The 26,258-nt window shown below is 43.9% G+C and overlaps 2 protein-coding genes across 10 annotated transcripts in view; one reads left to right on the forward strand and one right to left on the reverse strand.

Moving 5' to 3' along the window:
• The window catches only part of ofd1 (OFD1 centriole and centriolar satellite protein), a 173,823-nt gene extending 160,410 nt beyond the window's left edge, over window positions 1–13,413 (forward strand). For all 6 annotated transcript variants that reach the window (XM_072514094.1, XM_072514093.1, XM_072514097.1 and 3 more), the window contains exon 23: window positions 12,851–13,413. In XM_072514094.1, the coding sequence (XP_072370195.1) occupies window positions 12,851–12,893 (43 nt within the window). In that variant the 3' untranslated portion in view covers window positions 12,894–13,413. The remainder of the gene's footprint in view (window positions 1–12,850) is intronic.
• Window positions 13,414–13,440: 27 nt separating this feature from the next.
• The window catches only part of gpm6bb (glycoprotein M6Bb), a 285,202-nt gene continuing 272,384 nt past the window's right edge, over window positions 13,441–26,258 (reverse strand). For 3 of the 4 annotated variants that reach the window (XM_072514106.1, XM_072514104.1, XM_072514103.1), the window contains 3 exons: window positions 24,821–24,894; window positions 24,263–24,328; window positions 13,441–15,245 (listed from right to left, as the gene is read on the reverse strand). In XM_072514106.1, the coding sequence (XP_072370207.1) occupies window positions 15,093–15,245; window positions 24,263–24,328; window positions 24,821–24,894 (293 nt within the window). In that variant the 3' untranslated portion in view covers window positions 13,441–15,092. Of the gene's footprint in view, window positions 15,246–17,848; window positions 20,564–24,262; window positions 24,329–24,820; window positions 24,895–26,258 lie in introns of those variants that run through there. The other variant, XM_072514105.1, reaches the window with a different exon arrangement.

Consider the following 26,258-nt stretch of genomic DNA (forward strand, 5'->3'; position numbering starts at 1 on the left):
ATAAACATTGTTTTGTTTTAAAAAATACTGGTCCATTTCTGCTGTACCATACCTGTAGAGTGAGCCGTGTGCTCCCCATACCACAATCTATTAAAAGTTGTGGGTCAGGTGAACTCCATGATACACTTTGGGATTCTCTGACCCATAACAACAGCGCCAGGTACCCAACTTCGATTCTGACTTTGGGTGACTGTGTGGAGTTCTCCCCGTGTCTGCATGGGTTTCCTTTGGGTACTCCCACAGACCAAAGATGTGCAGGTTAGGTGGACTGGCTATGCTAAATTTCCCCTTAGTGTCCAAAGGTTAGCTTAGGTGTGGTTAAGGAGTTACGGGGATAGGGCGTAGGATTGGGCCTAGGTAGGGTGCACTTTCAGAGGGTCTGTGCAGACTCAATGGGCCAAATGACCACCTCATGCACTGTAGGGAATCTATGACTGTCAAATAGAATATGTTGGAGAAGTTGAGCCCACGTTTTCTTTTCAAAATATTGTTGCCAACATAGATAATTTGCAATGACAAATGGTTGTGCCACATCTGGTTGTTCCATGCATTTCAGTTTACATTAAAGTATTATTAAATAAATGATTGTGGTGATAAGTGAGTGCTCATAGAGGAGTAGAAGAAATGATACTGTCAGATGAACCTCCAGTCCATGTAGGAGAGATGGTACTGCAGGATGCAACGATGGTACTGCAACATTGCCTCCAGCCCATGTAGGGCAGATGGTACTGCAACATCCACCCCTAGCCCATGTAGGACAGATGGTACTGCAACATGCACCTCCAGCCCATGTAGGACAGAAGAGACTGCAGTGTCCACCTCCAGCCCATGTAGGAGAGACTTGGAAACCTGGCAGGATTGGACAGAGTCAGCATGTATTTATGGTGGGAAAATCATGTTTGACAAATCTACTGGAATTCTTCAAGGTTGTAACTAGTAGAGTTGATGAGGGGGAGGCAGTGGATGTGGTTTATTTTGACTTTCAGAAGGCTTTTGACAAAGTCCCGAACAAGAGATTTGCAGGTAAAATTAAAGTGTATAGGGGTAGTGTATTGAGATGGATAGAAAAATGGTTGACAGGAAACAAAGAGTAGGAATTAATTAGTCTTTTTCAAATTGGCAGGCAATGACTTTTAAAATTCATTTACAGGATGTGGGCCTCGTTGGTTAGGCCAGCATTTATTGTCCATCCCTAAGTGCCCTTCAGAAGGTGGCAGTGAGTTGCCTTCTTGAACCACTGCAGTCCTTGTGGTGTAGGTACACCCAATGTGCTGTTAGGGAGCGAGTTCCAGGATGTTGCCCCAGCGACAGTGAAGGAGCGACAATATATTTCCAAGTCAGGGTGGTGAGTGACTTGAAGGGGAACCTCCAAGTGGTGGGATTCCCAGGTTTCTGCTGCTCTTATCCTTCTAGATGGTAATGGTCATGGGTTTGGAAGGTGTTGTCTAAGGAAGTTAGTGAGTTACTGCAGTGCATCTTGTAGATGGTACACATGACTGCCACTGTTCATCAGTGATGGAGGGTTTGAATGTCTGTGGAAGGGGGAGCAATCAAGCGGGCTGCTTTGTCCTGGATGGTGTTGAGCTTCTTGAGTGTTGTTGGAGCTGCACTCATCCAGGCAAGTGGAGAGTATTCCATTACACTCCTGACTTGTGCCTTGTAGATGGTGGACAGGCTTTGTGGGGTCAGGAGGTGAGCTACTTGCCGTAGGATTCCTAGTCTTTGACCTGCCCTGGTAGCCACAATATTAATGTGGCTAGTCCAGTTCAGTTTCTGATCAATGGTAACCCGCCCAGGATGTTGATTGTGGGGGATTCAGCGATTGTAATGCCATTGAATGTCAAGGGGCGGAGGTTAGATCCTTTCTTGTAGGAGATGGTCATTGCCTGGCACTTATGTGGTGTGAATGTAACTTGCCACTTGTCAGCCCAAGCCTCGATATTGTCCAGGTCTTGCTGTATTTGGACATGGACTGCTGCATTATCTGAGGAGTCACGAATGCACGAGGCAGCACAGTGGTTAGCACAGTTGCTTCACAGCTCCCGGGTCCCAGGTTCGATTCCTGGCTTGGTTCACTGTCTGTGTGGAGTCTGCATGCTCTCCCCATGCTTGCGTGGGTTTCCTCCGAGTGCTCCAGTTTCCTCCCACAGTCCAAAGATGTGCAGGTTAGGTGGATTGGCCATGCTAAATTGCCCTTAGTGTCCAAAAAGGTTGGGTGGGGTTGCTGGTTTACAGGGATAGGGTGAAGTTGTGGGCTTGGGTAGGGTGCTCTTTCCAAGGGCCAATGCAGACTCGATGGGCTAAATGGCCTCCTGCACTGTAAAATTCTATGATACTATGAATGATGCTGAACATTGTGCAGTCATCCACAAATATCCCCATTTCTGACCTTATGATGGAAGGGAGGTCATTGATGAAGCAGCTGTAGATTATCATAGATTATCATAGAATTTATAGTGCAGAAGGAGGCCATTCGGCCCATCGAGTCTGCACCGGCTCTTGGAAAGAGCACCCCACCCAAGGTCAACACCTCCACCCTATCCCCATAACCCAGTGAGCCCACACAACACTAAGGGCAACTTTGGACACTAAGGGCAATTTATCATGGCCAATCCACCTAACCTGCACATCTTTGGACTGTGGGAGGAAACCGGAGCACCCGGAGGAAACCCACGCACACACTGGGAGGATGTGCAGACTCCGCACAGACAGTGACCCAAGCCGGAATCGAACCTGGGACCCTGGAGCTGTGAAGCAATTGTACTATCCACAATGCTACCGTGCTGCTCTGCATGGTTGGGGCGAGGTCACTACCCTGAGGAACTCCTGCAGTGATATCCTGGAGTTGAGCTGATTGACCTCCAACCACCACAACCATCTTCTCAGTGGGATACCGCAGGGATTGGTGCTAGGACCCCAATATTTATTAATGATTTCGATGATGCACAAAATGTAATATCTACAAATTTGCAGATGACACCAAGTTGGGCGGGAGAGTGAGCTGTGAGGATGCAGAGATCCGACTTCCGGTGGCGGCCATGGAGTAGGAGGCCACACATTTGGTAGCTCCCGCTCGTGACGGATCTTTTGGACCTTTTTCTCCAACTTTTTTTGAATTTTATTTGAAAAATCGGGAGTGGATGGGACAGTGAGGAGGAATCCCACACCGGTATATGGAGACGTGGACCAGAAGTAGTCATATAAGAAGGAATAATCGAGTAGAGAAGGCACGTGTAAAACCCACAGCACAGAAAAACATGGCGGAGGTGCAGGGTCAACGGAGCAGCTGGTGACATTTATTCAGGAGGGATTCGCCAAGCAAAAGGAGGAAGGTCTAGACCCGATCAAGGCATCGATCGACCGGTTGGAGCAGGGGCTGGAAGCCCAAGGTCGGGCGATTCAGAAGGTTGAGGAGAAGGTGGTCGAGCACGAGGAACACCTAACTGCGCTGGAGTTACAGGTGGGACTGATGAGGAATCAGCAGAAAAGGCTGCAGGAGAAGATGGAGGACCTGGAGAACAGGTTCAGTCATCAGAACTTGAGGATCGTCGGCCTCCCTGAGGGCTGCGAGGGAACGGACGCAAGGGCCTATGTGGCGAATGTGCTTGAGAAGTTAATGGGTGATGGGGCGTTTGCTCGAGCCGTGGAAGTGGATAGAGCGCACAGAATGCTTGCGAGGAGACCGCGTGTGAACGAGCCGCCAAGGGCAATGGTGGTGCGAATGCACTGGTTCCTGGATAAGGAACAGATTTTGTGGTGGGCCAAGCAGACACGGAGCTGCAAGTGGGAGAACAGCATGCTGCGCATCTGCCAGGATCTGGGTGCGGATCTGGCAAAAAGAAGAGCGCGATTCAACCGAGTAAAATCGGCCCTTTTCAAGAAGAATGTGAAGTTTGGGCTGCTTCCCGTACCGGCCTTCCCGAACAGGTGCCGGAATGTGGCGACTAGGAGCTTTTCACAGTAACTTCATTGAAGCCTACTTGTGACAATAAGCTATTATTATTATTATTATATCCAGCTCATTTATGGGTCACTTTTGAAGATCAGGAACGCTATTTTGAGTAGCCTTACGAAGCGATGGACTTTATTAAAAGTAAAGGGCTGGCAGATGACTGAGGACACTGAACTCTTGGGACGGGTAATGCTGTATTGATTTTGTTTTTAAGTTATTCTCGCTTTTGAACTGTATGTGAAATGTTTTTTTATATTGATTCTTGGGCTTTTGCTCAGTTCTGTAAGTTAACCTGGTGCTGGAAGGGTGGATGGATCTTCTTTGTCTTTTCTTTGTTTGGTTGGAACTGTGCTTTTTGAATTTGTATGTCCGAACGGGGGAGGGGGGGAAACAATAGTGAGTAGGATGTTTGGCGCCATAGGGGGGGAACTACCAGGCTAGCTGGGCGGGCTAGCTCACGGAAGCGCAGCGGGGGTTGAGCAGATGATACGTTTGTTGGAATGGTTGGGCTGTTAATGGGGGGGGGGGGGGAATTGCCCTTCTGACAGGGGAGGGATTGTTGCTGGGAGACAAATGGGAGGTCGAGGACGAAGGGTGCCGATGGACAGGCCTGCGGGGGCGCGAGCTGGAGACTGTCCTAAGAAAGGTGATGGTTGATCGGCAGGGTGGGGGGGCGATATGCCTCCCGATCAGGCTGATCACGTGGAACGTTAGAGGGCTGACTGTGCTGGTTAAGAGGGCTCGCATGTTTGCCCATTTGAGGTGTTTGAAGGCGGACGTGGCAATGCTACTGGAGACACATCTGAGGGTAACAGATTGAGGAAGGGGTGGGTCAGGCAGATATTTCACTCGGGGTTGGACTCTAAGACTAGGGGGGTTGCGATCCTGATTAATAAACGAGTGTCATTTGAGGCGGGGAAAATAGTTGCGGATATGGGGGGCAGGTATATTGTGGTCAGTGGGAAGCTGGAGGGGGCACCGGTGTTGCTCGTGAATGTCTACGCACCAAACTGGGATAATGCAGAGTTTATAAGACGGGTGTTAGGGAAGATCCCGGACCTGGATTCACACAAGCTGATCATGGGAGGGGGGACTTTAATACGGTCATTGATCCAAGGTTTGACCAGTCGAGCTCAAAGACAGGGAGAGTGCCAGCAATGGCGAAGGAACTAAAATGGTTCATGGAGTAGATGGGTGGGGTAGACCCATGGAGGTTTGGTCGGCCAAGAGCGAAGGAGTTTTCTTTCTTTTTGCATGTACATAAAGTATACTCCCGGATCGATTTTCTGATCCTGAACAGGACTCTACTGGCAGGGGTGGTTGATACCGAGTATTCGGCGATTGCTGTGCTGGACCATGCCCCACAATGGGTGGATTTACGGGTGTGTAAGGAAGGGGGCCAGCGACCGCAATGGAGATTGGACGTAGGACTGTTAGCAGACGAGGGGGTGTGAGGGAGTCCATCCAGAACTACCTGGAAATAAACAACACTGGGAGATCTCGGCAGCAATGGTTTGGGAAGTGCTGAAGGCAGTGGTTAGAGGGGAGCTAATATCGATAGAGGCCCACAGGAGGAAGGTGGAGGGAGCAGGTAGACAGGAGATACGTGGAGGCCCCGGAGGCAGGGTTATTGAAGGAACAGCGGAGGCTACAGATGGAGTTTGGTCTGTTGTCTACAGGGAAAGCGGTGGAGCAGCTGAGGAAGGCGAGGGGGGCGATATATGAGTATGGAGAGAAGGACAGCAGAATGCTTGCACACCAGCTAAGGAAAAGGGAGGCGGCCAGGGAGATGGGTAGAGTGAAGGACAGAGCTGAGAACACGGTCTTGGACCCAGCAGGGGTGAACGGGGCGCTTAAGGAGTTTTACTGCCGGCTATATGTGTCGGAACCCCCAGCTGGGGTAGAAGGGATGAGGCAGTTTCTGGGAGGGCTGGAGTTTTGCGAGGGTGGAGGAAGGGTGGGTGGATGGGCTGGGAACCCCGATCGGGATTGAAGAAATAGCAGAGGGGCTAGAGGCCATGCAGACGGGTAAGGCCCCGGGACCGGACGGCTATCCAGTGGAATTTTAAAAGAAGTTCTCTGAGATGTTGGGCCCGCTGCTGGTGAGGACGTTTAATGAGGCTAGGCAGCGGGGGATTCTTCCCCCGACAATGTCACAGACCTCTATCTCACTGATCCTGAAGCGGCAGAAGGACCCTGAGCTATGCGGGTCATACAGGTCAATCTCACTATTGAACGTTGATGCCAAACTGTTGGCTAAAATCCTGTCCTCAAGGATAGAAGATTGTGTCCCAGAGGTGTTAGGGGAGGACCAGACGGGGTTTGTAATGGGCAGGCAGCTAACTGCCAACGTTAGAAGGCTCTTAAACGTGATCATGATGCCCCCAAAGGGGAGGGAGTTGGAAGTAGTGGTCGCGATGGACACAGAAAAGGCCTTCGACTGAATGGAATGGAACTATTTGTGGGAGGTGTTGGGGCGGTTCGGGTTTGGGCGGAGCTTTATTAATTGGGTCCGGTTGTTGTACCAGGCACCAGTGGTGAGTGTCCGAACGAATCGGTGAACGTTAGACTATTTTAAATTGCACCAGGGGACTAGGCAGGGATGCCCCCTCTCCTCATTGCTGTTCGCTTTGGCCATAGAGCCACTGGCGATGGCGCTGAGAGCTTCAAGGGACTGGAACGGGGTAGTCCGAGGGAGGGTAGAACACAGGGTCTCGCTATACGCCGACGACCTGCTCCTGTACATTTCCGACCCATTAGGGGAGATGGGAGAGATTATGAGGATTTTAGGGGAATTTGGCCGGTTTTTGGGGTACAAATTGAATATGGGGAAAAGAGAGATGTTTGCGATCCAGGCAAGGGGGCAGGAGAGGAGATTGGGAGAGCTGCCGTTCTGAGTGGTGGGAGGGTGCTTTTGTTATTTGGGAGTCCAGGTGGCAAGGGAATGGGAGCTGCTACATAAACTAAATTTGACCCGGCTAGTAGAACAGATGGAGGACGTTCGCAGGTGGGACATGCTCGCGCTGTCACTGGCAGGGAGAGTACAGACCGTGAAAATGACGGTCCTCCCGAGGTTTCTGTTTGTTTTTCATTCCTCTCCATCTTTATCCCAAGGGCCTTTTTTAACTGAGTAAACAAGATGATTTTGGATTTTGTGTGGGCGGGAAAAACCCCGCAAGTGAAGAAAGTGTTGCTGGAGCGTGGCCGATGGGAGGATGGGTTGGTGCTGCTGAACTTTAGCAACTATTATTGGGCGGCAAATATAGCCATGATTAGGAAGTGGGTAGTGGGGGGGGGTCGGTCAGTGTGGGAGCAAGTAGAGACGGCATCATGCAAGGACACAAGATTGGGGGCATTGGTAACGGCACCTCTGCCGTTCTCGCCGGCCTGATACTCCACAAGCCCGGTGGTAGTGGCAGCCCTGAGAGTCTAGGAGCAGTGGAGGGAGCATCGGCCTGGGCTCCAATCAGCAATAACCATCCGGAAGGCCGGATGGGGGGCTTCAGAGATGGCAGAGAGCAGGATTGAGAGGATGGGGGATCTATTTATAGATGGGGGCTTCCCCTGTTTAAAGGATTTAGAGGAGAAATTTGAACTGCCAGCAGGAAATGGATTCAGATATCTCCAGGTACGGGATTTTTTGCGAAGGCAGGTTTCGACCTTTCCGCTCCTACCACCACGGGGGATACAGGACACGGTAGTTTCCAGAACGGGGGTGGGAGAGGGGAATGTTTCGAATATTTATAAAGAACTCATGGAGTCGGAGGAAACGCAGACAGAGAACCGAACGTGCAAATGGGAAGATGAGCTGGCGTGGGAGATCGAGGCAGGCCTTTGGGCGGATGCTTTGAGCAGAATCAACACGTCCTCATCATGTGCCAGGCTCAGCCTGATACAATTCAAGGTGGTACACCAGGCACACATGGTGGCCCGGATGAGCAAGTTTTTTGGGATAGAGGACAAGTGTGCTAGGTGTGTGGGAGGGCCAGCAAACCATGTCCATCACCTCCATACTCCCAGAATGCCTTGATCCACTGCAATTCGCATACTGCTGCAACCGGTCCACATCAAATCCATTTCCCTGGTCCTACACTCATCCCTAGAGCATCTCGAAAACAAGGACTCCTACATTAGACTCCTATTTATTGACTACAGCTCCGCCTTCAACACCATAATCCCAGCCAAGCTCATATCAAAGCTCCAAAACCTAGGACTTGGCTCCCCACTCTGCAACTGGATCCTCGATTTTCTGACCAACAGACCACAATCAGTAAGAATGAACAACAACACCTCCTCCACAATAGTCCTCAACACCGGCGCCCCGCAAGGCTGCGTACTTAACCCCCTACTCTACTCCCTGTACACACGCGACTGCGTGGCAAAACTTGGTTCTAACTCCATCTACAAGTTTGCTGACGATACGACCATAGTGGGCCGGATCTCGAATAACGATGAGTCCGAATACAGGAGGGAGATAGTGGAGTGGTGTAGCGACAACAATCTATCCCTCAATGCTAGCAAAACTAAAGAGCTGGTAATTGACTTCAGGAAGCAAAGTACTGTACACAGCCCTGTCAGCATCAACGGGGCCGAGGTGAAGATGGTTAGCAGTTTCAAATTCCTAGGGGTGCACATCTCCAAAAATCTGTCCTGGTCCACCCACGTCGACGCTACCACCAAGAAAGCGCAACAGCGCTTATACTTCCTCAGGAAACTTAGGAAATTCGGCATGTCCACGTTGACCCTTACCAACTTTTACAGATGCACCATAGAAAGCATCCTATCAGGCTGCATCACAGCCTGGTATGGCAACTGCTCGGCCCAGGACCGCAAGAAACTTCAGAGAGTCGTGACCACCGTCCAGTCCATCACACGAACCTGCCTCCCATCCATTGACTCCATCTACACCTCCCGCTGCCTGGGGAAAGCGGGCAGCATAATCAAAGATCCCTCCCACCCGGCTTACTCACTCTTCCAACTTCTTCCATCGGGAAGGAGATACAGAAGTCCGAGAACACGCACGAACAGACTCAAAAACAGCTTCTTTCACACTGTCACCAGACTCCTAAATGACCCTCTTATGGACTGACCTCATTAACACTACACCCCTGTATGCTTCATCCGATGCCAGTGCTTATGTAGTACATTGTATACCTTGTGTTGCCCTATTATGTATTTTCTTTTATTCCCTTTTCTTCTCATGTACTTAATGATCTGTTGAGCTGCTCGCAGAAAAATACTTTTCACTGTACCTCGGTACACATGACAATAAACAAATCCAATCAATCCAATCCATATGTTTTGGGCATGTCCGAAGCTTAGGGGATTTTGGCAGGGTTTTACAGACGTCATGTCCATGGTGTTAAAAACAAGGATGGTGCCGAATCCGGAGGTGGCGATTTTCAGAGTGTCGGAAGAAGATTTGGGAGTCCAGGAAGTGAGAGAGGCTGACATCTTGGCCTTTGCCTCCTGGAAACGGATATTGTTAGCATGGAGGGACTCGAAGCCCCCAAATTCAGAGATCTGGCTTAGTGACATGGAGAAAATAAAGTTCGCTCTAAGAGGGTCAATGCTAAGGTTCGTCCGGAGATGGCAGCTGTTTGTCGACTTCTTTGGAGAAAACTGTCAGCAGAGGTGGGGTGTGGGGCGGGGGTTAGATTATTGTTTAGAAGAGGTGGGACTTGTGAGGGAGGGAGGTGGTCTTTGCACTATGTTTATATTTGTATTGTTATTATAAATGCCTTAATAAAATGTTTTTCAAAAAAGAGGATGCAGAGATCCTTACGTGTGATTTGGACAAGTTGAGTGAGTGGGCACATAAATGGCAGATGCAATATAATTTGGATAAATGCGAGGTTATCCACTTTAGTAGCAAAAACGGGAAGGCAGAGTATTATCTCACTAGCCATAAAATAGAAGTGGGAATTAGGAGTTGGGAATGTGCAGCGAGACCTGGGTGTCCTGGTACACCAGTCAGTAAAGGTAAACATGCAAGTACAGCAGGCGGTAAAGAAGGCAAATTGTTTCATTGCAAGAGGATTCGAGTACACTAGCAGGGATGTCTTGCTGCAATTATACAGGGCTTTGGTGAGACCATACCTGGAATATTGTGTGCAGTTTTGGTCTCCTTATCTGAGTAAGGATGTTCATGCTATAGAGGGAGTGCAGCAAAGGTTTACCAGACCGATTCCAGAGATGGCGGGACTGGCACACGAGGAGTGATTGAATCGGTTACGATTGTATTCACTGGAGTTCAGAAGAATGAGAGGGAATCTCATAGAAACCAATAAAATTTTAACAGGACTAGACAGGGTAGATGCAAGAAGGATGTTCCCGAAAGTGAGTGTGTCCAGAACCAGGGGTCACAGTCTGAGGATATGGGGGTCGACCATTTAGGACAGAGGTGAGGAGAAATTTCTTCACCTAGAGCGTGGTGAGCCTGTGAATTTGTTACCACAGGAAATAGTCGAGGCAAAAGCATTGTGTGTTTTCAAGAAGCAGTTGGATATAACACTTGGGGCGAAGGGGATCAAAGAATATGGTGGGCAAGCGGAATTAGGTTATTTGAGATGGATATTCAGCCATGATCATAATGAATAGCGAAGCAGGCTCGAAGAGCCGAATTACCTCCCGCTCCTATTTTGCACCTCCAACTCTGCAGGACAAATGGCACTGCAATGTGCATCCCCAGCCCATGTGGGACAGATGGTACTGCAACGTGCATTCCCAGCCCATGTAGGACAGATAGTACTGCAACCTGAACCTCCACCCCATGTAGGACAGATGGCACTGCAACATGTATCCCCATCCTATGTGGGACAGATGGCACTGCAACATGCATTCCCAGCCAATGAAGGGCAGATGGCACTGCAACGTGCATACACAGCCCATGTGGGGCAGATGGCACTGCAATGTGCATTCCCAGCCGATGTAGGGCAGATGGCACTGCAACGTGCATCCACAGCCCATGTGGGGCAGATGGTACTGCAACGTGCATTCTCAGCCCTTATACGGCAGATGGCACTGCAACGTGCATCCCCAGCCCATGTAGGGCAGATGGCACTGCAACGTGCATCCCCAGCCCATCTAGGGCAGATGGCATTGCAGTGTGCATCCCCAGACTATTTAGGACAGATGGTACTGCAACCTGCACCTCCAACCCAGGTAGGACAGGTGGTTCTGCATCATGCATCTCTAACCCATTTGGGACAGATGGTACTGCAACATGCACCCCAGCCCATGTCCAGTGACTCTTGTCTGTTGCTGAATCTCACTGAAAGGTGTAAATATTCCCTTTAATTTGGAAGTGATAAAGCGATTGTAGCCGTTTGTGCTATAATGTTATAGCTATTTATGATCAGAGCCATATTGTGTTCAGGGCATCATTCATGACTTTTCAGGTAATGAAGCAATCCATGCGTGCATGTAGCAAGACCATATTCAGGCTTAGACTAATAAGTGACAAACAACATTCGTACACACGAGTGCCAAGCAATGATCATTTCCAAAAAGGGAGCAGAAACTCTCCATTGACATTCAATGGCATGACCATCTCTTAATTCCGAACCGTCAACATCCTGAGGACTAGATATTTATCTGGACCAGCTACATAAAAATAATGTGGCTACTAGATCAGGTCAGAGGTTGGGAATTCTGTAACAAGTAATTTACTTTGACTACAACACAAACCAGAAATGTGATGGAATACTGTCCACACACCTGGCTGAGTGTAGCTCCAACAATATTGAAGAAGCTGAACATCATCCATGTCAAGGCAGTCCCAAGCACCATTTCCTCCACCAATGGTGCACTCTAGCTGCAGTGTGTGCCATCTACAAGATGCCAAGGCTCCTTTGACAGCACCTTTCAAACCTGTAACCTGCAGGCTCTAGAAGAACTATACTTGGAAGGCCACTATCCATAAGTTCTCATAGTTATATACCATCTTCACTTGGAACTATATCACTGTTCCTTCACTGTCGCTTCATTGAAATCCTGAAACTCCCTCCCTAACAGCACTGTGGGTGTACCTGTTAGTCTGCAGCGGTTTAAGAGTATCAAGAGCAATTAGGGATGGGAAACCAATATTGACCTTGCCAGCGATGCCCACATCCTACGAACAAATGTTTTTTTAAAACTCCCTAATTATGGCATGGACCAAGAAAGTGAAAATGCTGACATGAAAATATTTACATACTTCGTTCAGTTCCTTTTAAATCCATGTGAAGTAAATCTGTATCCAGATAAGTCCCATTTAACTCATCAACGGTCAGAGATGCAATATCAGAACGGAATGTTTTTTCTGCTCATAAATGAGGGCTGTCAAATCCTGTTTCATTGAAAAGTCTGCATGTAACCCAAATGGGAAATGTGTTTAGCTTTTTGTTGTTAAGATTTAGAAATGTCTAATAAGACCATAATTAGATCATTATCTCTCCTTTAGTACTTAGCATACAAAATGCACCATATTTATTTATTTTAATTTCCTTCATTCTTTTCCTTCCTAAAACTAAACTTTAGTGGTATACAAGGGGTTTTCATCCTGATGACAGAAGGATAGGAATTGCATTGATACAACAATGCCTTTTTGCCTTTTGGAGTGTTTTCTTCCTTTCCCTATTTCTTTCAGTTTCACACAGAATTGCTAAACCAGAGAAACAGAAGGAAATCTGCTCCCAAGCCGTGATTTCAATCAGAAATGGCTATAAGATGTGTGAAAGGGGCCTGTGATGAGGTGTTAATATTTTAACTGCTTTTATGTGATACCGAGCTTGGCCTTTCCTTGGACTTCCAGCATATATTGCATTTAAACTCTACCAGATTAATTATGTTTTAATGAGGACTATGGCTGGGACGAATAACATTGACTTTCTTACAGTGATATTTTTTCTTTTACAGTCCCACAGCTTCCCATGAAGAAACTGATGACAATTTCTGGTGAAACAACACCAGATGTTTTGACACAGACCCATCACAGAATGTATTCTTATGTTCATTTAAAATTAATGTCATTTTAATGGAACAATGTTTTTAAAAGTTCTGTCTAAAGACAGTTTCTAATAAACTTAACTAGTTGGTAGTATGTTTACATTGATACAATTTTAATGCAAAATCTCTAAAAACAGAAAGAAAATTTTAGAAAAATCAATGCCTTGCATGAGTGATTTAACCTATTGCTTCAGATCTGAATCTCCTAGTGTAGCATGCTAGAACTCCTAGTGTAGCATGCTAGAACTATCTCTTCACTCTGTTTATATGTATTCTAACTTATTGTGTGTCAGTGATGCTGATGAGGACAAAGGAAGGTGGATTGAGAAGAGAAAGGACTAATTAAAGGTTGCACGTGGGTAGTATGAAAAGGAAAGTGAAATAAATACAGATTTCATAACTGAGAAGATGGGAAGAAACCAAAAAGATTGGAGATAACAAAATAAAGAACAATAAAGAGAATTATGACTTTTTCCCGGAGTGTTGATGCATGTGCATAATTGTAAAATTCTAACTGCAATGATTTATTCATCATTTAAAAGGGAATTACAGGAAGCTGCTGACTCTTGCAGTAGGAAATAGTTTACATATCTGATAATAAAAGAGCTAAGTTACAGAAAGTGATTCTAAACCACGCAATTTCAATGGTAACAATGTTTTCAAGCAACTAAAGAAGCCAGGGTACCATTTTGTTATATTAACAGATCTAATTTTTTGTTCAAAGAAAACATTTGAGACAAATTTACCCACATGCTTTGTTCACTCATTTCCTCACATACAAAGAATTTAACATGCTGAAATGTACAAGAATACTTTAAACAACTTAACACTCATAAGAAAGAGCTTTTATTGAATTGTTAATGAATTAGCACATAACTACTAAAGTTGAAAAGTAAATTTCCACAGAAAATTCATGGAAACATAAACTTTGTTAATCTGTCTGTAATTGTGAAGTGGTTTATATTGCCAGGTTAAATTTATAGTCATTTAATATACAGAATACTGTATATGAAAAATGTCTCTAATTACAAAGTAAGAATGGATTTCACATCACGCCTATCAGAATGGCTGTTTCTGGATTTCATCACAGCCAGCTGTCAAGGTTAACAGCGTGCAAAGATATTAATGCAACACTTTATTCCTAATAATTAAACCGTGATGATTAAATACTGAAATTTTAGTTCGAAATCACAAAATCAAAATCTGCAAGTATTTGCTATTGCATATTAGTTTTAAGAGTATGTTTAGTAACGAAAGATTGTGAACACCTAAAAATTAGCATTTATTATCTTTGAAAATACTGCAGAAACGAGGCCGTCTCTTCCTTAACTCAAAAATAAGGTTTAATAGATTTGATTATTCTGCCTATCAAAAATTAGCTAAAACTAAATAATTAGTGGCGATGGTTAACATAAATGACAATAACTATTTTAAAATTAAACAGCATGTAATTAAAATGGTTAATACTTTAGGTTATATTTACTATTTGCTTACAGGGTATTAGCAACATGGAAAATACTAATTTCAGGTGGGGTATATAAAAAGCAGGCATAATTAAACTAACTTGAATATTTTAGATTTTCTAATGATGAAATTATAAAATAAAGAAGGCCATGGTCTACAGTAATAAATCAGCAGACTACTATATATATATGGAAAATGCAAGGGCTCCATTGCAAGACATTTGTGAACTCGGGAAGTATTTGCTTGGATTCCAAAAGTTGGCTTTCTTCTGCTGGCTAACATAGTGTTTCTCCCCCCCCCCCCCCCCCCCACCAATCACACTGCTGTTGGCCTGCTTTATAATGCACATTGCACAGCAAATTTAGTCCAGAAATATGGGGAGTGGGGAGAGAATTGGACTAAAAGATGAATGGCTATAAGAATACTTTTTTTTTTCCAATTTGAATTCAAGATGGAAAAATACTGCTGAACTGAGCACTCTTTCCCAGAATCTTATGAACTGAGAAATGATTTGTAATATAGGAATTAATACAAACTGCTCATTGAAGATGTTCAGTTTTGTACTTAACACTTGCACATCTCTCGTTAGTGGAAGCACATCTGCACTGCACAGCAGTCTATAGATTTGTCACAGCTGCTAGGTTTTCTGTTCAGTGGTTCTGTTGGCAAATGTCGGACTATGTTGTTCTTATGTGTAAGAATTCAGTCGTTCTTTTGATCGGGAAGCATGGATATCGTGAAGTTCCTGCTCTTCTTTCGTTTTGAGATCCTGGTATATTTGCATTTTGCATGCATCCTTCAAGTACGCCCAGTTTGCAGACAAAATCATGAGGAAATGGATCTGGAAGAGAAGGGTGAGGAGGATGGCTAGTAAGCATGTCAAGATGCATAGCATGCTGCTAGTCAAATTACTCCGAGCTGTTAAGACAAGGTTACAATACAGGGTAACATAAAGGACTATGTCATTCTAGGTAGTAAGACAACCCAGATGTTATTTGTGATCGCACATAGACAGCTGTGAACACAATGAAAACATTGATATGAAAGCTAATTCATGAAGCTCTATGTTGAAAACTAGTTTCATGTCCTGAAAAATTTGGAAAGCCATGAACCAGAGCTAGGAACCACATCTTGCAAAGCTGAATTCAGCATTTTGTTTTTTAGAAGATATTTTCTTGGTATGTGTATACAACAGCCTAAATTCTAGGAAGCATAAGATGTTGTTTTCATGATGAGAGAATCCTCGTTATCTTGGGATAATTGTCTGACTGTAACATAAAATTTATGGACACGTAGACTGGAGAGTGCTGCATTTTACTGTCATTGAAAATGTATAGCAGGAGTGCTATGGAGGAGGGGTGCATCGGAATATATATCAATGACTGCAAGCTGATGCCCAATAGTCATATTGTAGTATTGTTATAGTTGCAAAAATTATGCTCAGCAATTAAGCTTTGGCAAGAATGTCTCTGCCTCAATATCTTAAAATACTCCTAAAGGAAAACAAACCAAGAAAATTGGTTCAAAGAAAGTAATCACTTTTGGTTAGCTAGAAAACAGAAGTTTTAATCAGATTGTCATTTATATTCTCTTTTACTTTTTTCTGTTAAATGTTAATTTAAATTTCCCTTCTAACACACTAGACTCAACTTTGAATAGTAGTTTATTTTTCATATCTTTTCCAACTCAAAACTACCTAATCAAAAACTACTTTTAAAGTAAAACCGATACACCGAATGACATATTGTTTTCATATTTATTCTATTGCACAAGCTTAAAAACAAATTGCGGCAGGACGTCAGGTTGTGAAAAGAAGTGGGGCTTTGAGACTGCCCAGCACTTAGGAAAACTGTCAAGAAGCTTGTTTAAGTATCTGGGGCCAGGGTCACAATACAAGCTCCTCATTCATCAAACATTTGATCAAGGGGAAACTGACAAGAAGATTGAAAAAAGACCAAAATAAGGGAGGCACAGATTTGAAGATCAAGTGACAAAGAGAGGAAAAAACCCTTCAAAGGTGGCAACTCTTCGGGAGTGATCAGGAACAAATGAGATCAGAAAGAGAAAAGGACAGGTTACAAGTAGAATCAGGAGTATTGTGAGACTACTGTAGAAACACAACCATATGCTATAGATTCTGGTCTCTATGACCAGAATATTAGCTGTTCAAAAATATAAACTCAAACATGAGTTTTATAGAGCAAATAACTTGGGAGTTCCAGCTTAATTGTTCCCTCAACATTTTTTCTTGTCTGTCACTGTCCAAATGCAGTTGAAGGTTAGAAAATGCTTTCATCGTCCAAATGAAAATTCTAACTACCATCTGACAAGTTACAGACTTGGCTGGCTACATCGATGGAAACTCTTCTGGTTAGACTAGTCTCTGGATTTAATGATTGTCCAAAGAATTGAGTGTCTTATGTAATTATTCACACAAGTGTCAAGTTCAGTTGGTCTACCACCACTATCAAAGTTAGCAATGACCTGTGCTAACTACATTAATCTGCGTGGAGTCCAGTCCAACTCAATCTAAATTAAAAATCTGACATTTCTGACTGATTAAAAAACGCTTCATTGCTATGTAGCTTTAAACATCTAGCTAATATCTGGCCAAAGTATCTCTGATAAGAACTACCTTATTCAACTCAAGCAAGAAACTGAAGGGCTATTGATATTGGATTGCTCAATGGGATTACTGGGAGAGAAAATTAGATGATTGACACAGAAATGAGCGAATTAAATGGGCAAGCAATTATTGGCAACCAAATGATGGTAAATTGTAACTTTCAGATTTGCTTCAAAATGTTAATATACATTTTCTTTATATGAACTGCAAACATCCAGTCACAATCAGATTCTCATTGTCGAATATATAATTGATTTGATATGCTGTGTTGTATATTCTTATACTTCCAAAATAATATGTAGGGATTATCTTCCAATAAAAGATTTGCATTATAAAAAGGGGAAAGCTGCATAAATGTGAAACAGATTTGCAGAATGCTACTCTGCAATATCCTTTAGAAGTATCTAGTTTGCTAATTATAATTTAAAACCTTGTAATTCTGAAGCATATCAAAACTTTTACCAAGAGAGGGCTGGATTCCGACAGCCTCAGTTGGAATCCCATTCTGATTATTATTAAGAATGAATTGTCCTCAATGGGCGGGTTAAGCTACTGCTGGAGTCGTATCTGTACTGGAAAGCAAAGAAAACAAGCGCAGCCAGTCTATATCACCTGTACCCTTTGTTGCCTGATGATTCTGAAGCAGAATTAAAAGCTGTAAAGAAGTTCGTTCGGCCGTTGTTTCCACCCTCCCAACTAAAGGAGACGGTGGATTAATGAAATCAAACTGGGTTTGGAATAAATAACAAAAGGAACACGTGTAATTCCTAAAAGCATAACTTCACTGAAAAATGATGGAAATCACGAAAAGGCAGCGATTTTGTAAAGAAAGCATGTTTATTTTGAGTATAAGAAGAAAAAAATGATTGAAAGTCAATAAAGTGTCTATACATACAATTTCAAAATACGGTATTAAGAAAATTAAATAATGCCGAAATGTGGGAAATTTGTAACAAAAGGTGACTAAAAACAAGCATAAAGCATGCAGTTTTGAGGTTAACAAATATTATAATGGCACATTTGAAGATTTTTTTAAATTGGCAAACGCATGTGTTACACTTAATTAACAAGAAACAATTTAGCTGCCAACACTGTAACTGGAGAAAAAAAATTAGTATTTAGCGCAATCACTCTTAATCTCATACTAAGCCTCAAACTGGTGCATTCCCAGCATCACAGAAAAATCCTTCTCACGGGAATGGGGGTGGATAGGAGACAACCTAAATTCTCATCACTTCTTACACCAAGCAACCTATTTCTCACCATTTCCAACAACCAAAACATCTTTGCCATGGGTCAGGTGCAAGATCTGGCTACTTAAGGAGTTTATCTCTTAGAACCAAGGCAGATCTAACCATATTCAATTGACCAAGGCTGATCTAACCGTATTCAATTGGCCATTTAGCAAATTTAGGCAAATGTTTTTTGATGCACAATGTACCTTTAAGGCAATAAAGTTATTCTCACTATGATTTCCCTTTCAGAACTTCTATGATTCACTGTGATTCTGAAAGCAGTTCTGCCATAGAGCACAAAGCACCCCTCCCAATATTTTAAACAGTTAATCAATTCTGTTGGCTTATATATTTTCACAATACTGGAATTGTTTGATGATATTCCATATGAATGAGCCAATTAGAAAACTTAATTGGGTACAAAATGCCAGTCAATGCAAATTTAGCTCAGAAGGTTGCTTTTGCAAATCATGTATGTTCACAGCCCGCTATGTGTCCTTAACTGCCTCCTTTTGAAAAACAGTAAATAACAAATAGCAGAGTTGCATGTAAAAGATGCTCTCAAACGGATTTTGCAATTTGCCATTACATTGCAAACATAACATCTACTTTAACCATAGCACAAATGTCCTAGGTTTCCACTACCAGCAACATTTTAAATTGGACCCAATATTTTCAACCTGATTTAAACGATTAATCCGGAGAGTGCATTGAATCCTAAACCGGAAATTATAGTTTTTTTGTTTAATTTACAAAAAGTTAATTTAGAAAAATGTGTGCCTTGTAACAACCAAAACTTACTTATTTGTAGAGAGGCAATTCACTGGGTGGCCTCTGTTGCTTTTATTGAACTGGGAAGTCATGACAAAGAAATATAGGAGAGGGGCATATGATTTCAATATTAATGGTGCATTAGTCTGACCAGGTAATTTGATTTGGTTGAAATGTATCAGCCACTTGAATTTTCAAAGCAGCCAAACTGTTTGCAGTGTACATTCAACTTTGCCACCCTGTGGTAAATACATGAATTCCTACAATTACACATTTGCAGCACCAGGCAAAGTGGATCTAAATGAATTCTGCCAATTGAAGTGGAGTTGGAGCAGACTGCGAAAAAGGTTTGATATAAAAACTTTGATCTGTTCCTGTGAATTTCTATTGTATGTAACACACAGGAATTAACTTTTGGACTTTTTGATTTAATTACAATCTCTTTGCAACAAACCATTGATGCATGTTAACTATTCTGGTTGGTTTCTGCTAGTAATCAATTGATAACATCATCTTGCAACGGGGCATAATATATGAGCAAATGAATAAATTGGGACTATGATCAGTTCCGATCAACTGAGCTGCACACTGCTGCCCTCAGCAGGTCATCCTCCAAGTTAATGCAATGCTCGCAAGTAACAGCTTCTTACCTGATTCAGAGCTGTACCTAATAGTTCCAAGCAATGTTGTCTAGTTCAACTGAAACATCTGAAATTGGCTTTTATTAAAACTAGACCAATAGTTTTAAACCTTTTGAATTTCTCTAGTTTGGGGTTCTTGGTTGTCGCAACTCCTAAAGTCTTTCTAATTTAGAATGATGGATTTCTCTTACTATATGCATCATGCGGGCTTTGACAAGAACCATTTCATTAGATTTCAACGCTTTTAAATGTAAGTACTACCATTGAAACAGAACCACATGGAGCTATCATCTGATACTTGGTTCCGCCTTCATTCATTTTGGATTTTGTGTTTATTCTCATGGGAGATCCCTAGTGTTGGCCTTTTGGCTTCATGGAAAGCAGTTAATTTATTCAATAACATTGAAAAGCAATTAGTGGCTTCTTAGTCCACACATCTGAGATTAGTGTTAATGGCAGATTTATAGCTGGTTTGGAACTGTACGCTCTGGGTCGGGAATCGGAGCACTTATTTTGTTTCCCTTACTCAATAGAATTCAGCCATTGGTGACATTCTTTGTATTGACCCCGTATTTGGAAATAAAAATAGCCAGATCATACACCTTTATGGCGGTCATGTTAATTCAAATAAGATACTAAAAAGAGTGCTTAAGTGTTGATACTATATGATGCTTTCTTGTGCTATTTACAAATTATTCTTTTGTAAAATGCAGATTAATAAGTTCTGTTTTAGTCCATGATGCCAGTGGTAGTTCAAGCTACTCAGTGCGGCTCGTAGAGCTCTGTATACTGCTTCTATAGCAACTTAGAATTTTGTGCAGCAGTCTTCTCGACTCTTAAACTTCAAAACAGCAAAGTTATATGTGGTAGCCATCATGTAGATGAGCTGGTAGAAGGAAACAGAACAAAGTGATAAGACAATGCTCACCAACATCGGCAACCCCAGGCACAACACTGCAAATCCACATAAACTCCTCACGATAAAGTTTGACAAGAAAAGAAAATCCATTCATATCGGCAGAAATAACTACAAGCAATATTGTGCCTTTCAATTAATATAATGACATTTTTAAACTGTACAGTGCAAGCCCCTAGCCCCAAAACAGCTTTGACTGTAAAACGGTACAAACAGTATTCATCAACAGGCACAAGTGAAAGTCAGTCTATGTACAAACAATTTGTAGGTCACAGTGAAAGCACTGCAAACACATCTGTCTAATTGTTCTTATAGTCCTGACATTCGGATAAGAGACCCACAAGTAAGATCAACATGTTCCGTTAAACCCTAAAGTAAACAATTTTCCTAATTAAATGAATTTGGACGGGAAATGATGGATTAGCTGCAGCTCCAGAAGAGAGGACTCTAGATTCAAGACACCAAGTTCAAATCTCATTCTCCACTGATATTCATGCATGCTGAAAATGGGTGATTTTGGCAGTGGATCAGAATGTGAGACAACCCAGTGGTCCTGTTTCAGATTACTCAAAAGCACCCTCAACAGAGTCAAAGGAGCGAGAGCGGTACCGGTTCATCAGCTCATCCAAGTTGGGAAAGAAATGGTGTCAGCAAAACTAGTAAAGTAAATGTAAAATATACATAAAAAGAGTGGTTGAAGGTCAGTTCTGTGGTTACAGATAACCTGGTAGAATAATAAAATCGTGTAGTCTGCCCTTTTCTCATTCAACACCCCCTCATTCCCCCCCCCCCCCCCCCCCTCACACATGAAATAACGAGTTCTGCTCCATGAGGTAACCCCAGTGCCGTAGGAGCTTATCTTTGGATTACCTGAGTATTCCTTTAATTTTTGTTCATTATATGACTACCTAAGACTTTCCCTTTTGCCCAGTGTTTGCCGGGAATGTATTATTATGACAATGTGTCCTTTGTCAGAAAGATCTAATAAGGTTCGTACCAAAATTAACTTCATATTCTAATAGTTATGAAGTTTGTGACCATTATCCTTTGTTCACGGTGTTAAAAAAAAAATAGACCAATATACTGTAGCAAAGTTTGCATCCACCTTTCAAATTCTAATAGATTGTAATGAAACAATTGAGTTCTTCCTGGTGCAGCAACTCGGGTAACATTTCTTTAAAATAACTGGCATTCCATAATCTCTTTACATTCCTGTTTTCCACCACCATTCTTTATGTTGTGGACTCAATTATATCTCATGGACTCATCTAGACTCACCTAATTCTACTCCCAAAATGAGTGGGTTGCATGTCCTGCAGCTAAAGGGAGGCAGGAAAGACTGGGTATAACAGGCAAGTGCCTTTGTAGCACTGGTTGTGAGCCAGGATAAAGGGGGGTATTTCACTGTGTTCCCCCCACCCCCAACAACCTGTCTTCCACACCACGTGATCAAACCTCCCCACGATTTATCCACAGTTTCCTGCTCTCCACTTTGTGTAAGCGGTCTGCTACTGCAGGCTGTCCCACTAAGAGCTGGCCAGCCTCTCAATCATTAATTTAGCAGGACATCCAGGAAACTCATACTTCCAGATTTCCCAGCCAATACACCTTCCACCATGCCTCTCTGCAGATATCATAGCATCAAGTCCATGATACAGAATGTGGGAATTTTGAAAGTGTGACTCCGAATGAGTGAGAAGTTTTCAAGAGTAGGATTGAGAATATGAGAGGAAATAGGGGGTATATTTCCTCTCCAAGTAAATTTCCTGGCCTATCAGAGGAAGTATATGAGACAAAGGTTGTGAAAAGTATGTGACGGGCTGATTGCGAATGTGAGAACACACAAGGGCAAGTGTGAATATGAGAGGAGGTGAATTTGATAGCATGCAAGCAAGACTGAACATGGGACTATATACGGTAAGAATATGAATGTGACAAAATGCAAGGAAGATTGTGAATATCAGAGTATGGCAAGAGGATTGTAACTGCATTTGTATGTCCAACAAGGCACCATTTTGCTTACACACTTTGCAAATTTCTGCGCATGTATTCCCAAACACTTAAAATTAATGTCCTACTCCTTCTTCAGTCAGACGTCTTACAACACCAAGTTAAAGTCCAAAGATTTGTTTCGAATCACGAGCTTTCGGAGCACTGCTCCTTCCTTAGGTGAATGAAGAGGCAGGTTCCAGAAACATATATATAGACAAAGTCAAAGATGCAAGACTATACTTTGAATGCGAGTCTTTGCAGGTAATTAAGAATTAAGTCTTTACAGGTCCAAACGGAGCAACTGGAGAGAGGGATAATCACAGGTTAAAGAGGTGTGAATTGTCTCAAGTCAGGACAGTTGGTAGGATTTCGCAGGCCAGATGGTGGGGGATGAATGTAATGCGACATCAATCCAAGGTCCCGGTTGAGGCCATACTCATGCATGTGGAACTTGGCCATAAGTTTCTGCTTGGCGATTCTGCATTGTCGCGCGTCCTGAAGGCCGCCTTGGAGAATGCTTACCCGAAGATCAGAGGCTGAATGCCTGTGACTGCTGAAGTGTTCCCCGACTGGAAGGGAGCATTCCTGCCTGGCGATTGCCGCGCGATGTCCATCCGTGTTCACAGTGTCTGCATGGTCTCGCCAATGTACCACACTTGAGATAATTCACACCTCTCTAACCTATGCTTATCCCTCTCTCCAGTTGCTCCGTTTGGACCTGTAAAGACTTAATTACCTGCAAAGACTCGCATTCAAAGTATCGTCTTGTATCTTTGACTTTGTCTATATATATGTTTCTGGAACCCACCTCTTCATTCAACTGAGGAAGGAGCAGTGCTCCGAAAGTGAGTGATTCGAAACAAACCTGTTGGACTTTAACCTGGTGTTGTAAGACTTCTTACTGTGCTCACCCCAGTCCAATGCCAGCATCTCCTCATCATTCCTTCTTCAGGGCTGTTCTTGCAGAGGTTCCCAAACATCTTGAGCCAGTCCAGTGTATGAGTTTGTGTATTTAAGTCATCAAAATTATTTCCTCTTCAAAAAGCTCACTTCTTACCCTTCCTCATGCTACCTTGAGTCAAGAGTATTCTACATAGATCCTCAACAAAGCTCAGTTTCCAAATGAAATGGCCGGGGGGAGTGAGGGAGGGAAGTACCATTACTGCAAGAAGCATTTCCACACTGTTCTGGCAGATCTTATGATAAAAGATTTTTCAGCTCCTTGGTCTTCCCCAACACCTCCCCCCACCCCAACTTGGCCACCTATATCTGACTGTTCAGTTGCCCCCATTAACACATTCCGCTATCTCACCTTTTGCCACCATTTGCACTTTTCATCCTTAATGGCACCATTAACACTCCCCTTTGTGTTATGTCCCATGACAAATTTGTCTGTATCTCCTCTGCCCCAATCTATCCTTGGTCTTCTGATCTGCCCCACCACTTGCACACGCTTTCCAACTATATAATTCTGTATATTTCTACCTTGCTTCAGTTCTGTAGAAGGATCATTCAGATTTAAAACGCTAACTCTGTTTTCTACAGATGCTGCCAGACGTGCTGAGTTTATCCATCATTTTCTGTTTTTATTAGGGCCCTAAATTGGAACATATTAGGCGGACTTTAAAACAAATGAATTGAAGAACGCTCATCCTAAATAGATTCCACCCCACTTACCAATGCAATAACAGTAACACCAGCTCCAGCACAAGCCACGATGAACAGATGATAAGACAAGTCGAACTGGAAACAAAAAGGAAAAAGTTAACCACATCTTCAGTTACTTTTTGGACTATTACAAAGTTCTCAAATTTTTTCAATATATTTTAGGAGCAGCATTGAAATTGGCAAATGAGGTGCTGCTGTGGGCAGCATGGTGGCACAGTGTTTAGCACTGCTGCATCACAGCGCCAGGGACCCGGGTTCAATTCCGCCCTTGGATGACTGTGGGGTTTGCACTTTCTCCCCAGCTTGTGTGGATTTCCTCTGGGTGCTCTGGTTTCCTCCCATAGTCCAAAGATGTAAAGTATAGGTGGATTGGTCATGCTAAATTGCCCCTTAGGGATAGAGGGTGGGAGGGGCGTGAGCCGAGGTAGAGTGCCCTTTCGGATGGTCGGTGTGGACGAGATGGGTCGAATGGCCACCTTCTGCATTGTAGTTACGCTATGACTATATATTTCCTTCACAATATCTCTCGCATGCAAAAACATACTTTATGTTCTCCAGTTAGGTTACCTCGGATGTATTGCAGATAGCGACTAACGTTGAGCCACAGGCTTTTCCAGGTGAAGCATTCCAGGGAATAATACCTGACAAAATAATGAAAGCAAAAGTCAAGTTACCAGCATCCTAACATTTAAAATCTGATGATTTTAAAATTTGTTTCCAGAAAGATGATAAAATTAAAAATCTGCCAAATTAAGAATATTGGGTTGTTGGGCCGTGTGACTAAAAATGTAATGTACTATCTGGTATATAATTGCGGCCTTGCCCTTGTTCTATCAGATTGTAAATTCAGCAGCAGGCATGTGGAAACTTCAGCATAGTATTTTTCTAAGTGCTTTACAAAACACCTTGGGCGGGATTCTCCGACTCCCCGCCGGGTCGGAGAATCTCCGGGGGCTGGCGTGAATCCCGCCCCCGCCGTGTCCTGAATTCTCCGCCACCAGAGATTCGGCGGGGGTGGGAATCGCGCCGCGCCGGTCAGCGAGGGTGGGAATCGCGCCGGTCGGTGGGCCCATCCCCGGCGATTCTCCGGCCCGCGATGGGCCGAAGTCCCGCCGCTGTCAACCCTCTCCCGCCGGCATGGATTAAACCACCTACCTTACCGACGGGAGCAGGCGGCGCGGGCGGGGTCCGGGGGGGTGGGCGCGGGGCGATCTGGCCCCGGGGGGGGTGACCCACGGTGGCCTGGCCCGCAATCGGGGCCCACCAATCCACGGGCGGGCCTGTGCCGTGGGGGCACTCGTTTTCTTCCGTCTTCGCCATGGTCTTCACCGTAGCGGAGGCGGAAGATACCCCCTCCCCTGCGCATGCGCGGGGATGACGTCAGCAGCCGCTGACGCTCCCGCGCATGCTTGGACTTACGCAGGCCAACAAAGTCCTTTCGGCCCTGTATGGCGTGGCGCCAAAGGCCCTCCACGCCAGCTGGTGGAACGGAAACCACTCCGGTGCAGGCCTAGCCCCTCAAGGTGAGGGCTTGACCCCCAAACGTGCGGAGACTTACGCACCTTTGGGGCAGCCCGACGCCGGAGTGGTTCCCGCCACTCCATCACGCCGGGACCCCCCACCCCGCTGGATAGGGGAGAATCCCGTCCCTTAACTCTGAATCTGTATGCTCTTTAAGCTGCACTATGTGAGCATGTATTCTACATTAGCTAAAGAGTCATAATGAAGGATCAAAATCAGGTTTATCCAAGGCTAATCCAAATTATTAAAATTTGAAGAAGCATTGAAATCTGTCACATAAGATATGTTGCACTGCTCCATGGTAACTGGATAATTTATCGTGTCCAGTTCAATGAGAAATTAAATTTTTAACTCCTATGTAAGTTTTGTGCGCACAAAGAAGTCAGGTATGCAAGTATAATGAAAACAATTTATAGTTTAGGCAAACTATTTATGGGTGTCAATACAGGTGCCAGTCGGGACTTCTCTGCCTAGGCACGTATAT

The sequence above is a fragment of the Scyliorhinus torazame genome, chromosome 8 (assembly GCF_047496885.1).
Source record: "Scyliorhinus torazame isolate Kashiwa2021f chromosome 8, sScyTor2.1, whole genome shotgun sequence".
NCBI lineage: Eukaryota > Metazoa > Chordata > Chondrichthyes > Carcharhiniformes > Scyliorhinidae > Scyliorhinus > Scyliorhinus torazame.